The following is a 14193-nucleotide window of genomic DNA, read 5'->3' as shown; positions in this document are numbered from 1 at the left end:
AGGCCAAGCATTGAAGTTAAAGCTTGAGAGTCAGAGACACATCGATCTTCATTTTGCTTTCGGTAAATTCAATCAAGTTTTTCCATTTGCCAGCAAATTGAAAACATATGCTCGCCTAGCATTTGCCTTCAAGTTAAAACAAACGTTGCCATAAAACAAACATGCCAAAATGAGACGAAGTAGCAGGAAAAAATGAGGAAAAAGAAGCAGCCAAAGACAGAGAAAAGCTACTTAAAAATGTTGCACACGTACGGCCAATTGTAAGGAGCAAACATATAGGGACCTCAAGCAAAAGCCAGTTGAAAGACAGACAGAAAGAGATAGAGAGACGGGAAGGAAAAAAGAGAGAGAAAAAGAAGAGCGGAAGAGTCTCAAACAACTTTGCCGCCAACTCCCAGTCCCAATTCCCTTGACAAGCCGAAGGCAACTTCATAATCATTATTAACATCATCATCGTCATCATCATTGCACTCATCATGAGGCATCGTCAGCATCAACATGTCTGCCCCAAGAGCTACTAAATTTCACGCAATCACGACCACACACACACACATACAATATATATGTGGAAGCTGCCTTCCTGCTTCCTTATTTTTCCTGAGTTTTTTTTCTCTGCAACTGCCTAATAAAATATTTAGTTGTTTGGCTCATTGACAAGTTTGCAGACAAGGTTCCTAGTGCTTTTAGGTTTGTGTGAGGTCTCTGGTTATCCTTTGCCCAGGTGTATCTACATACATATATGTACGTATGTGTGAATAGCATATAGGCTGACAGCATTTCCGTAACGTTTTGTGCTCAGTGTTTCTTACGAGGCCTCAAATCTATTAAACCGCTTAGCAAGTGAATGCTCACAGGAAATAATGAAAAATTCAAAAACCAATATTTAAACTGCCATCAAATCAAAACAAAGTGCAACAATGTGATGAGACGAACCCTTTTGGGGTTTTTCGTTTAGATTTAGGGTCTTGCTCCCTGATATTCGGATTAAGAAGGATGGGTGGCAAACGTTTAATATCTCATCAAGTGTTACGCTTTACGACTACTTAAAAACACATAAAATAAAACAGAGATCCCTACCCAGTAACAAAAAAACCAAAACGAACAACAGAAAATCAACATTGAAGGCCATAAATTTTCCAGTTGCCGAATAGAAATGAAAAGCTACTACAAACACACACAAAAAAGAGAAAAGGAAAAACGAAAGCAAAAGCAAAAATGGGAAAAAGCAAAACAAGAACCGCATAGCGTACACTGAGCCAAGATTTAATGATGCAGCATGATTTGAGCATAAAATAAAAATGAAAAGAAAGACAAGCAGAAGTGAATAGAATGGCAGCCAAGAGAGGAGCAACAGACACTGACAGACATGGCCAACTGCCTGGCCAGGCTTTGATAAATTCGCACACACATTTACACAATCATACACATATACATGCATACATTTATATTTATATATTCTATACATAGACACAACTACATAGAGTCCGTTTTAGTTGCGCATAACATGTTAAAGGCGTTATATAACAGACAACGGGTCTGGAACACCAACACCAACTACAACTTCAACGGCAATGGCAAACGAAAGTTATGCTGGTTGAACGGGTGAATAAACCCTGAATTCTAAATGCCAAATAGTTGTATGTGACTAAGACCACAGTCAATACTCGTATAGGTAGATAAACTTAGCTACTTAGTAGTGAACCAAAAACTAAAAAAGCATATAAAAACCATTTGCCTAGAAGCGAATTCCCCGAATATTGGTAGCATTAGTTTTTAATGATTTGATTAATTCTGTTTTATTCGATTAGAAATAAGTAAATATATAATAATATCAAAGTCAAAAAGTCAGTTCAAATCAAAACTCTTAAAAAGATAAAAATAGTTTTCAAAAACCTTTTATTTATGTTTAATTGGAAGTGACCCCGTAAAAATTTCGTTTCTCGATCAACTCAGACATTTGTATATTTCATTTCATAATCTTTTGATTATATAAATTTAAATGAACTTATACCTCAAGTTGATTTCTTATCAATTGATGTAGTTTGCAAGATCCCAACGAAAAATAATTTAAAAACAATAACAATAACGAAAATTGCACTTGAACCTATCTATTGCGTTATTCACTATCTCCATGAAATTTGTATTCCAACTGAGAGAGAGAGAGAGTGAGAGAAAGAGTGAAAGAGAGAGAGAGAGAGAGAGAGAGAGAGAGAGATTTAACAAAAGTTGTTGCAAGTAATAGAGATGCAATGGCGATTCTGACTTCAAAAACTATTCGTAGAGATTATAAGCTATTATCTTCGTCTTTCGTACACCTGCTATTTAGATTAATAATCCAGCAATTATAAAACATCATCAAACTTTATGCATCAAGGATTTTGAAGCTCCTTGTTAACGATATGTTGAGCGTAACAAAAGATCAGCATTGGAAACATGAGGAATAGTAGTTTTGGCCTTATGAGCGATCGTTTTGCCTGCTTTGGTCTTTGACAGCACCAAAACGTATTATTTTATGCCTTTGGTAGGGAATGCCATGAAATTTCATTGCTTAAGCAGGCCAAAAAAGAGTCCTTAAATCGCTGAACCGACGATGAGTTTGTTGGGCGATATCCTTATTACTGGCAGAGCGCTATTTCCCCAAACCTCAGAATTTTGATCCAGAGAGATTGAGTGATGAACAACAGAGAGCGACGGAAGGTCTTATACATACTAATTTTTTCTTCATTGGAAGTAGGCCAAGGCAGTGCTTCATCTTCATATCGCTATGTATAAAATTGAAAGGTCTTAAAAGGTTAAGGACTTTATAACTGATGAAAATTATTTCGTTTGCAAATAAATCGAAAAAAACTAATTGAGCATTAGTTCGAACCTTTTTGTTTGGTTTTTTTTTATCAGTAAATATTTTGACCCCCATGAGTCTTGACTGTACTTGTAATATCGTTGACTAACCCAACCCGTAACATGTGATGTATGCATATAATATGTATATATTTACTTAGCTTCCCCCTTTTCTTTTCTGTCTGCCATCCCCTTCTCCAGTATAGACTCTGATAGACTCAGTTAATTTCCAAAAATGCCAGTCAGCCGGAAAGAAACCCCAACGACTTGGACTTGACGTTCGTCTTCAACTGGCAAAAACTAGCCACAAACTGTCTAAATATTTAATTATATTTTTGCCTTAACGCTTGCGGCTAATTATGATGTTTTAACTGTTTCACAACAAAGTCAACGACAAACTTTCAGAGTATTCATTCGATTTTGTTTGTTAGACCGCTAAAATATTCAAACAGTAAACGTCAATTCCAAGCGGTTTCATTGGGCCAAGAAACTTTACGTCATCGTTGATGAAATATTACAAGTTTAAAGTTCTATTCGGGCAGAATTATATAAACACACAAACGAAAAAGGAGAAAAGCTGGAAAGCAAGACAACGTATATAATTATATTAAACTTGAGTCAGAGTTTAGTTAGTTGAGTCAAGTTAAACCAGTCAAACGATTGACAGTTTCTAATTTTTCATTTCGTTAGGCACGTCTGATCTAGTCTAGGCCAATGCCAAGGTCGATTGGAATTAAGTATTATATTTATATGATATAAATAAAGGGGAAATCAACCGCAAGCTTTTTCTAGAGAAATTTTTATTAAAGTTTAATAAAAATTATTTTGTAATGACAAATTATGGAATTTTGGTTTTAAATATTAACATAAGAATAATAATATAGCTACTTACTTTCTCTCAGTTTCTCAAAATATAAGTACTTGGAGACTAAGTACAGTTTAAAATACACAAAAACTGCAAAATATTGCATCAGAAGTCTCAGAACACAACTTGAAATGTTGGCTGGGTCTATTTTTTATGGCTTATCAATCTACTTCAGTTGAATTTTGTTTTCGTTTATGCCAATTACCTTGCCCAATAAACTGTTTTTCTTCTTTCTTTGCAGTTGGGGTATATTCATTTCAGTGCGAAATTTGTAACACACTTATGCTAAAGGGAGTCTTATATTCTATCGTTGAAATTGTTAAAAATATAACAATAACTTGATTAAAGTCTGTAAATGCTAGACCATCTGAAAAATTTACTAAATAATAATTATTTATAATTTTTCAACATTTTTTTCAGTTAATATCAATCACCTTTTTTGGTTCAACTTCAAGACGATGGCCTTAAAAAATAAGGGATAAGTTTCGAAAACTAAAAAAAGGATGATTAATAAACCTAGAAGAGAATGTTGGTGTAACATGAAAAGGATGCTCTTAAAACTTGAAGAGGATGGAAATGAATGTGCAGAAGCCTTGATCTGGAATACTTAGTCTAAGAAGACTTGAGCTGGAATACTTAGTCTAATTTAACCACTAGGTTTTTTGGGGACAATTTTAGTCTTAACATCTAAGCATATGTATTAAGCTCAGTCAATCTGTAACGTCCTGAAACATTAGAATCTACACTCCCACAGAACAACACAAATTTGCAAGGGTAAATAATCTTCGGAGAATTAGAGACTAAGCTCCGATTGTTTACTTGTTTATCTATTTACTTTGTAGGAGTACGAAATTTTTCAATTAACTTGTGAAATAAAAGAATCACTGGAAGTTTTCCCTATTTTATGAGTAGCTTCAAACAAATTAATCTAATCCATTCAATCCATCATACACACTTTATAGGTGCGTCTTTTATCTTTGGTAGTCCGCTTCTACACTTATCACGTTTTGTGTTGTGTTTGTATCTCTGTGTTATCTTTTGCGTTTATTGGTGTATTTTAAAATAAGCCCCCATCAGTTGTGGTTTATATGTACATGTTATGTTTAATTAAGTGAGCGATTGATTGTATGTGTGTGTGTGTGTGTGAGTTTGTTTGTTGTTGACCACACAGATGGTCGCTCCTCAAACAGATTTCAGGTTTAGAATTTGTTTACTAATATTGCGAGCTTTTTAAGCAAATATTCAACAGGTAAATTCTATTATGTTTTATTGTTAAATATAAAAGAACGCTCCATTGCTATCTCTCTATCTGTTTCTCTCGCTTGCTCTTGCACAAGCAAACGAAACAAATTCTCACTGATTTGTTTAAGTCAAAAGCTTTTATTATCTTGTGGCGTAGTTATCGGCTCGTTAAGTGCCTACTCAAAAAAGCACAACTGATGTATATAAACGAACCGGACCGCAATTGTCTCACTTAGTTACGAATCGTCGCAGCAAGTGTCGGTCAATTAATAAGGTCAATTCCCACTCTTCCCTATACAATGGCAGTGTTGGAAATTCTATTAGCCCTTGTGGCATTGGCAATTATTTTTTACAAATGGGCCACCGCCACCTTCGATGAGTTCGAAAAGAGCGGCTTGTACTATGAAAAGCCCTTTCCTCTGGTGGGTAACAATTTGTCAGTGGTCTTGGGCAAATCCTCATTCCAAAAATTAATGTCCGAGTTCTATACACGTACGAGACAACAGTAAGTGGTCGAGCACTTCAAACCTATGAGTCATAATAAGCTAATCGAAATGAAACAATCTCAAACAGCAAAATGGTTGGACTCTTTAACTTTCGAACACCCATGGTGCAATTGAACGATCCGGAGCTTATCAAAAAGATCTGCGTCAAGGATTTTGATTACTTTCCCAATCATCAAGCTTTCTTTAAGACAGATGAGCGTTTGGTCAACGACATGTTGAGCATAATGAAAGATCAGCGTTGGAAACACATGAGGAATACTTTGACTCCGGTCTTCACCTCTGCCAAAATGCGTAGTATGTTTGGCCTGATGAACGACAGTTTCGCCGAATGCATGCAACATTTGGATAAATTGGGAACAAGTTCCAAATCTGGTGAAGGTTTTGACGTAGAATTGAAAGAGGTGTCGAATCGTTTGTCGAATGATTTGATTGCCACCACGGCTTTTGGACTGAAAGTTAGTTCCTACAAGGAACCAAACAATGAGTTCTTTAAAATTGGACAGTCGGTGGCTTTCTTCCGTGGCAAGCAACTGTACAAGTTCATGCTATCCACCACAATGCCCTGGCTCTTTAAAGTGAGTTGAGAGATTTTCTTTTGTACCTACCCTTTAATCCATATTATTATCGTCTATAGCTTCTTGGATTTAAAATTTTCGATGGTGAAAAAACAGAGTTCTTTATCCGTCTGGTTGTCGATGCGATGAAACAACGTGAGGCTAACAATATTGTGCGCCCGGATATGATACAATTGCTTTTGGAGGCCCGTAAGGAGGCAGGCAACAAATGGACAGATGATGAAATTGTTGCCCAGTGCTTCATCTTCTTCTTTGCTGCCTTTGAGAACAATGCCATGTTGATATGCACCACAGCATACGAATTACTACAGAATGCCGATGTTCAGGAAAAGCTTTACGAAGAGGCGCTGGAGACTAAAGAATCTCTTGAGGGTGGCACTTTAACTTACGACGCTGTACAAAAAATGAAATATATGGATATGGTCATCTCCGAATCGCTGAGAAAATGGACGCTTGCTGCAGCTACTGATCGTGTTTGTTCCAAGGACTATACACTTTATGACGAAGATGGCTCTAAATTATACGAGTTTAAGACGGGCGAACGAGTTAATATACCCATTGCTGGTTTACATTGGGATGACCGGTACTTCCCCGACCCTCTGAGATTTGACCCGGAAAGATTCAGTGATGAACAGAAAGACAGTATTGTGCCATATACGTATCTACCTTTTGGTGTGGGACCACGCAACTGCATTGGTAAGTTAGCCTCATCTTTTCTATGGGAAACTGTTTCAATGAATTTCTTTCCAGGCAATCGATATGCTCTAATGCAGGCCAAGGCCATGCTCTATAATCTTGTATTGAACTATAAGATTGAAAGATCTCCAAAGACTGTTAAAGATCTTATGAAAGAGGCTATCGGCTTCCAATTGACTCCACCCAATGGTTTCTGGGTTCACTTGGTGCCCCGCAAATAAAACAGAAAACAAATTTTATATTCGATAAAATACACACGCATATATTATATATATTTAAATTTAGTTTGTTTTGATTATGTTTTCATACACAATTTGTTCAATCTAAAATTAATGATATTATCTTATCGTTAAACAAATCAATTAAAAATTGTTATCATTTAAATTTCGTTCTTCTTACATCATTCAAAAAAAAAAAAAAAAAAAAAAAGAAGAAAAAATACATGATAATGATAGTTCTATAACACAAGTTTCACTTTCGCCCGAGGGAAGAGAAAGTTTCGCCAAATTACATAAATCTTGGCATTTAAATGTTTAACAAAAGAATGCTTAACAATATGTTTTAAAAAAGAAATCATTTTGCATATCTATTTAGATGAAGTGGAAGCTAAGTTGAAGTTCTTCTTTATTTTTTGCTATTGGAAAAAAATTATTGCACATTTGGCTATATTTGAGAGACTTTCACTTTTCCCCCTTGTGTATTTTGTATTTGTTATTTGTTTCGTTGGCAGTTTCTGTTTTTTTAATATCTGTGTATTTATTGTTCGTTGATTGCGTTCTCGGTTTTCGCTGTTTGTTGCTTAAACTAATGCTAAGAGTAGACTAAATGTAAATGCAAATATGATATATGTGAAGTTTTTTGCTTTGTACAAAGTTGGAATAGTATATGTATAGATTTGTATATAATACAGTTGTCTTCCTTTTCGATATGTTCTATTTACACGCTGTATAAACGTCCATTGGCATTTCCATACCCATAGACAGTCCCACTGCCGTTTCCACTGCCATTTCTGTGCTTACCCAAGCCAAAGAAATTCCAAACACGTCTCAGGCAACCTGGTTTCTTTTCGGGCAACATGGATGACTGTTCTTCCAGAATGGTATCTAATATGTAGTAGCTCCCCAAATTGAGCGGCGGAGGCGGTAAAATGGGAGGTGGTCATGATATTGTGCAATTCTTACTCTCGTGCATAATCGCTGGAATGCCATTGGTTGTTTGGGGCTCATGCGAAGATTGAGCCAGTTTCTTCTTCCTCTCATATGCCAGGGCATCGTTGGGCACATAGGCGACACGAACACCGCCATAGTGTTTGCGGGCTGGCAGCCGATAGACATAGTCATCCATGTCACTCGAAGAGCTGGACGAGCAGGTGGAGCAAATGCTGGCCACATCGCAGTTATCCAGATTGCTTACTAGATTGAGGGCTCCTGGGCCGGCTTGAGTCTGTGCATTATGGAGTCGGAGATTTGTCTGATTGATTTGCATTTCCGAGGAGCTACGCGATTGATTACGTCTCCGGCGACGACGTCGTGCGTTGGAGTTATCTGTGTAGCTTTTGGACCGGGACATTGTATCCTGCACACTATGGAAACGCACCTCTTTAAGCGGGCGATTATCCAAATGCTCCTCCTCAGCATCTTGGCCTGGCTTGCCGAACAATTGCTCATAGCCATCGTGGGGTAGTTCACGAATGGGTTCATTGTCCAACTCCAGTTCATTGGCCAACTCTTGGGTGCTTTGAGTCATGTCCGAGTTTGTGGGTGAGTTTAGATTGATTTTGTCAATGCTCTGATAGCTGTGGGAATCTTCAGCCTTGGAGAGAAGCATGTCGGGCATAGACGATGTTAGCTGAGTGTCGCCAAAGATAGACTTGTCGCCAGCGCATATGTTATCCAGACTAATGCCCAGTTCTGTAAGGTCGATGGGCGGTGGATGAGCTGGACGCGGCATGCCAGGAACTCCTCCTCCCAACAATAGATCAGCCACACCGGCAGCTTCCATTCGCTTGCGCTCTTGACGCTCTAGCAAATCACCAGCGCTGCCAGAACTTTTGTGACTGTGACTCTTCTTAGCATTATCTCCTGCACCCCTTGTATCTCTGGACTCGCCAGTGCGTCTGGGTGACCTGGCTATTTGACTGGATGTGGAAGCGCGATGCGTCGGGCGCAATTGGGGGCCTGAGCTGGTGTCCGATGGCGTTGGTGGTTCACCCTTGCTGCACGCTATAGAGCAATAGATGGTGCCACGACGGGGCAGGAAGGGTCTGCCCAGCAGGGAGCAGCGGCAAGTGCAGCAACTGAAGCATTGATCCGTGGCATGCCAGTGCTGGCCATCGTGACTCATCTGGCCCTGGTCCACGCCTATAACCTCACCACAGTAGTCGCAGTACTCGGCAAACATGGTGTCAAAGCAGGCCAAACAATATGGTTTGGATTCCCTCATAATGTAGCGCTGACCACCTAATTGATGTTCACACTCTTGGCAGGCAAAATGCTTCATGTGCCAAGTGTGACCCTCTGCCTCGGTGCATTCATCGGAGAAGATGATCTATGTGAGAAACAACGACAAGGAAAACAAGAAATCCGACATGAAATCTATCCTTATTCGGTCACAAAAGTTTCTGCTTCTGCTCTTGAAGGACCTCACTCACCTCATCACAGGAGGAACATCTTGGTTTCTGAGTTTCGGCGTGATGCCGTCCGCAATACAAATTGCCATCCCGTTGAAAGTATATCAAGTCCACCAGCAACTCCTTGCACACACTGCAGACAAAGCAGCCCGGATGCCAACAGACTTGGGCGCCCAAACGCTGAGCAAAGACCACAATGTCACCACCCGAGAGTTGTTCCTCGCACTGCAAAAAAGAGAGGAGAGAAAAGGTAAATCGGTATAAATAACAGAAATATGCTAAAAGTTCTTCGAGCGATAAAAATCTGCAGCGTCTGCTCTGGCTCCTGGCCGGGGCGCAAAATGTACATATATTTAAGCGACTATAAATGCTAAATAACGGTAATAAAACGCTTAAGCCGCCCCAAGCGCGGACACGACGAGCCAGAGCCAGGACAACCAGGACAGTCAGGCAAAGTTGCCACTGCTCTATGCTGTTGCCTGCTCTGTGGGTTTTGCTTCCAAAACGGAAATAATGCAAAAATAGCTGCCGGCCACCAAGTATTGCTCCCCAGAGAGAGGCAGATGGAGATGGAGATGGAGATGTAGATGGGGAGGGAAACACTGTAAGAGACATCGAGCAACACTTTAAAACCGTTGGCCAAGTGGTCTCTAGGAAAATGTAACGCAGTATTTTAATGACTACCGACCTCAACTCAACTCGTTAAAGTTAAATGTGTTCGCATAATGAACTCATTTTCACAGAAAGAAATGTATGCGGCAGCAGGAGAACCATAAACAGTTAGAGAAGGCTGAAACGTAAGGCTACTAACATTTCGATGCGCTCTCAAATCGTTCATACGTCGGGGTCACCATTCGTTTAAAGGTAACTACAGTACGTACACAACATAGTTTCTCTCACAATGTAACTTGGCAATTAGTCTAACCACATTGATATATGACCTATTACAGCCTCAGGTTTAGCACATGCAGACTGTGAGCTACAACAAGTCTCTGCCAATTTGCACCATCTTCAGTTTAGGGGTTATTCTTCTTTTTCTGCGCTTCTTTTTGGAGGGCAGGCAAATTACCTAACGCCACCGCAAAAGCCGCAAGCTGAAGACGTCTTCGTTCATTTGGTTTTGCCTGCCGCAGCTTCTTAACTTTCCAGGCTATTAAACCTCAGTCTGATGATGACGATGCCCCCACGTTGTCCCTCCCCGCAATCAACATTTACTTTTGCAAGCCATTAAACATTGACAGCCAAAGCCCTGGAACCGTGGAGCTCCACCATTGACTACCGCCGACGACTGTACAGGGTTGATAATTTCCATGGAGCGTAAGTAGCCTCCAACATCCACTCTGCATGCGTCGTTAATTGTTGCCAACTCTAAAAATTTATCGCCTGGAGTGGGGTAAAAAAGAATCCCTTAAAAAAAAAAAGTACAGCTACGCACTTTAATTAGGCTCACTTCCTCTCAGTTTCCTGTCGTTCGCCATCTTTTCCCCTCTCTCTGTCACTTGGCTAATGACGCATTTCAAGTTGAAGGACTTTGTTTGTACTTTTCCCTTGCACTTTACTGCGGTTTGCCACACACACACAGAGACAAAAACCAAAAGAACTTTTGCCGGAAAATCGCTTTAAGTAGTTTTTGCGGTGACGACAAGTACAAAACTTTGTTTACTTCACGAAATTTCTTCGGAATGAAAACTCGGCAGTAAAATCTGTACACTTAAATTGGCATTTTTCATTGGCTGAGCCGGCTTTTGCTTGGCTAAATGTCATGTAAATATAAGCAATCGCTGCTCATTTATCTTATCAATCCAATTAATCCCACAAGTTGGCAATCCCCTGCAGAGGCTTTGCCAGACAATTATGCTATTGACAAATTGTTGCAGCCTGCCCTTTAGCTTGTCTGTCTGACTGTCTGAATGCTTGAAGGAGGTGTTCCCAGGCACCTAACTGACCCTGAGAAGGCGTTATCCTTGCTAACCCATTTCGTGTCTGAATTAATCTAACTTTCCGCGACAAACTTTCCGTGGCAGACAAGCAAGACAATTTCCGGCTTCGGCCCCGGAATGGAAGCTCAAATTATTAATGACGCTCGTTATCATGCCCTTTTCAGTACATAAACTTTTCGTTTAGCATTCAGCGAGCCTTACCTTTCTTTTCTTCCCCCTCAACCCTCTGTGTGACTACCTCAAAAAACAACGAGGCAACTTCAATTTTTCCCTTACTAACAATAAAGTATTTTTCATGCACTAGGGCTGATGGCTTTTTCTTATAATTATTTCATCGTTGTCATGGCGACCTTCAGTGTCACATCCTTGTCAACTTGGTTCCATCAGTCCCCATTGTTGTTGGTCGTGTGGAAAATCTGAAGGGTTTCATCGCGGGTAGGGTAAATCATTGCCAGTTTGGCTTTGACACAGCCGTTCCTAGAGTTGTAGCGACTCTTTAACGCTTCACTGAATATCCGTGCTTCCCCTTTTTATTTTTTTGGCAGCATTCAGGATCATTGAGCGTTTTCATAAAATTTCCTTTCATAATTTTAGATGATGAGACTGCTTATGTGATAGACAGGGATGTTTCTTTTGTGCGCATTTTAAACGTCCATTTAGCAAGTCAGTTATGTTTTGTGAATTTTAAAAGCCATTTCCCTTCTTTGTCCTGGACAAGAAATTTTTCTGTTTTTCCGAAAATTGATTTTATAGGAAAATTGTATGGACAAGTTTCAACTGTACGGTTTAATCTTCCAATTTTGATAAAAAAAAAACTCAAACTGGGAGTAGAAATGGCTAAAGAATTGAACAACTAACTGATTTTCCTTCAACTAATACTTTAAATATGTTTCTCTTTAAAGTTCGATTGTCATTCTATTCCATATTAAGTGAAGAGTTAATCAAACATGAATCAAAGCCACCTATAAAATACATGTAAACATAGTCTCATATTTAGTATTACTTATTGAGGCGTAAGAACTAACTTTCTAAGAGATACAAAACTGTACATCTATTGAGTTGTCTAGCACGCAAATGGCATAAACTACAATAAAATCAAAGTTCAGAGTAAAAACTTTACGCTGATTATTGTCCAACTCCAACCATGATGCATGCATAGAACTTTAAGGCTAGAACCCAGACACGCCAAGTTCTGGCCAAAGATGCGGCATAAAGTTTTTAATAAGTTTTACGAGTGGCGAATGTGAACACAATAAAATCGAGCTGCAAACTATCTAAAAGGAAGATGGCTGAAGTCGAGTGACTCGAATGGCTGGCAAGTGCACAACTTCGAGTTGCAGTTGTTACGCACCAAGAAGAACTTCAGTTCACTTCATATTACCGACACGGACATCGACACCGGCACCAACACCGACTTCGGACCCGCAGCTAATAACAATGCAAATTTAGTTAGCATAGAGAGGGCAGGGTTTCTTTTTTTTTCCTACTATTTCATGGTACTACTCCCTTTGTGCTTTAATGCCATTACATTGCATCGGTCGTCTCCATTCACTTTCAGCTGAGACAAAAAAACACAGAAAGAGAGAGAGAGAGAGAGAGAGAGAGAGAGAAAAGAAACCTTTATGCTGTCAGAGCCAAGTTACTGCAATTGTTTTTGCAACAACGTTTCTACTTTTCTGTTTTTTCTGTGCCGTTTGCTAAGAGTGTACTTAATGAAATCTTTTTGTCATCTTTTATTTCAAGACGTTTGAGTTGAGTTGGCTCCTCATTGTTTTTTTTTTTTTGTCCCATTGTGGCAAAAGAATCTGCTTTTTTTTTTTTTTGTTTGTTTGGTTTTGTTGCTAGGATGAAAAACTTTGCCCAGCGAGGCCAAAAATGAAATCGAAACTTTTCTGACAGTTTCGTTCGTTTTTCATCTTTTGCTTTTGCCGTTTTGTTAATCATAAAATGCAAATTCTTATCACAATTAAAAGAAAAGTATGGAGAGAAAAAGGCGAAGAACTGAGCAAAAAGTGGGAGCTGGAAAAATTGTTTTATGAAACTTACCCCCTTGCAGGGTCTTTCATCGGACAGCAGACGCACGGCTCCACGGCCAAGTGCCTCCCGTTTCCTTTGGGCCGAGAAGATGCGCAACTCCTTGCGCTCTTCATCGCTCAGTGAATGGCAGTAGCGCACCTGCAAACAAAAGGGGAAGGGTTGAGAAAACTTTGTTGTATACGTAAATTTTAATTAAAAGATCTTTTTTCTTTTGCACAACAAAGGCAGAAGACGAGAAAAATGGCAACAGATTTTCAATCTGGTCTTTTACCATTCATGCTGTATCTTTTACGAGCTACTTTAGCAGTGCATTTCTTTGGCCGTTGCCACTTGTTTCCATCTGTTGGCTTATACTCACTTCGTTATCTTGGGGTGGCAGCTGGTGCAGCAATTGTTTAACACGATACTTTTCACCAGGACTGTTCACATAGGGCACTTTATCATCGGGCAGTTGGCTAAAATACAAACGAACCTGCAAAAAGAGAAAAATGACAAATGAAATTGCATGAAAATATCCATAATCTTAAGCCCCAAACAAATTAAAAATCATGATATACAATTCACCGTAAATACTTTCACTGAAGCAACTAATCCATGACAAATACGAGTGTGTATCAATAGAGTCATTAAATATTCTATGTATAGAAAATATTTGTTAATAATATTGATTTTATCAACATTGTAATGATGGTATTTAAAGCGTTTTTATAGTTGGTTAGGCCTATAGTTCACGTTGATTTAACCATTTACCCATTAGTAACAACTCAACCTTCGAAGCATGTGTTTCAACCGCTTCATTGTCCAATTGTTTCTTATACCAACAATTCTTTTTATTCTGAACTCCAACCATGTTATTGTAAGAATC

The 14193-nt window shown here is 39.0% G+C and overlaps 2 protein-coding genes across 2 annotated transcripts in view; one reads left to right on the top strand and one right to left on the bottom strand.

The window, feature by feature from the left end:
* The first annotated feature begins 5190 nt into the window (after positions 1 to 5190).
* Cyp9b2 (Cytochrome P450 9b2) lies at positions 5191 to 7002 on the top strand. The gene is made up of 4 exons (XM_068290997.1): positions 5191 to 5450; positions 5519 to 6026; positions 6086 to 6722; positions 6777 to 7002. The coding sequence occupies exons 1-4, from the start codon at positions 5245 to 5247 to the stop codon at positions 6941 to 6943; spliced, it is 1518 nt and encodes a 505-aa protein (XP_068147098.1). The 5' UTR covers positions 5191 to 5244; the 3' UTR covers positions 6944 to 7002.
* A 206-nt stretch (positions 7003 to 7208) lies between these two features.
* Positions 7209 to 14193, bottom strand: part of esn (espinas) — a 39451-nt gene continuing 32466 nt past the window's right edge. Inside the window, exons 5-8 of the mRNA XM_068290994.1 lie at positions 13687 to 13800; positions 13338 to 13466; positions 9373 to 9576; positions 7209 to 9269 (exon numbers count right to left, since the gene is read on the bottom strand). Coding sequence (XP_068147095.1) covers positions 7881 to 9269; positions 9373 to 9576; positions 13338 to 13466; positions 13687 to 13800 — 1836 coding nt within the window. The 3' untranslated portion in view covers positions 7209 to 7880. The remainder of the gene's footprint in view (positions 9270 to 9372; positions 9577 to 13337; positions 13467 to 13686; positions 13801 to 14193) is intronic.

This window comes from Drosophila tropicalis, unplaced genomic scaffold (genome assembly GCF_018151085.1).
Source record: "Drosophila tropicalis isolate 14030-0801.00 unplaced genomic scaffold, ASM1815108v1 contig_593, whole genome shotgun sequence".
Taxonomy (NCBI): Eukaryota; Metazoa; Arthropoda; class Insecta; order Diptera; family Drosophilidae; genus Drosophila; species Drosophila tropicalis.
This window is presented reverse-complemented; position numbering and strand designations above follow the sequence as displayed.

Bases quoted from the DNA above. Each gene is read 5' to 3' on its own strand.
- Cyp9b2 (XM_068290997.1), top strand. From the start codon at position 5,245: ATGGCAGTGTTGGAAATTCTATTAGCCCTTGTGGCATTGGCAATTATT. The intron at 5,451-5,518 runs GTAAGTGGTCGA...AATCTCAAACAG, and splicing joins TATACACGTACGAGACAACA to CAAAATGGTTGGACTCTTTA. The intron at 6,027-6,085 runs GTGAGTTGAGAG...TATCGTCTATAG, and splicing joins CAATGCCCTGGCTCTTTAAA to CTTCTTGGATTTAAAATTTT.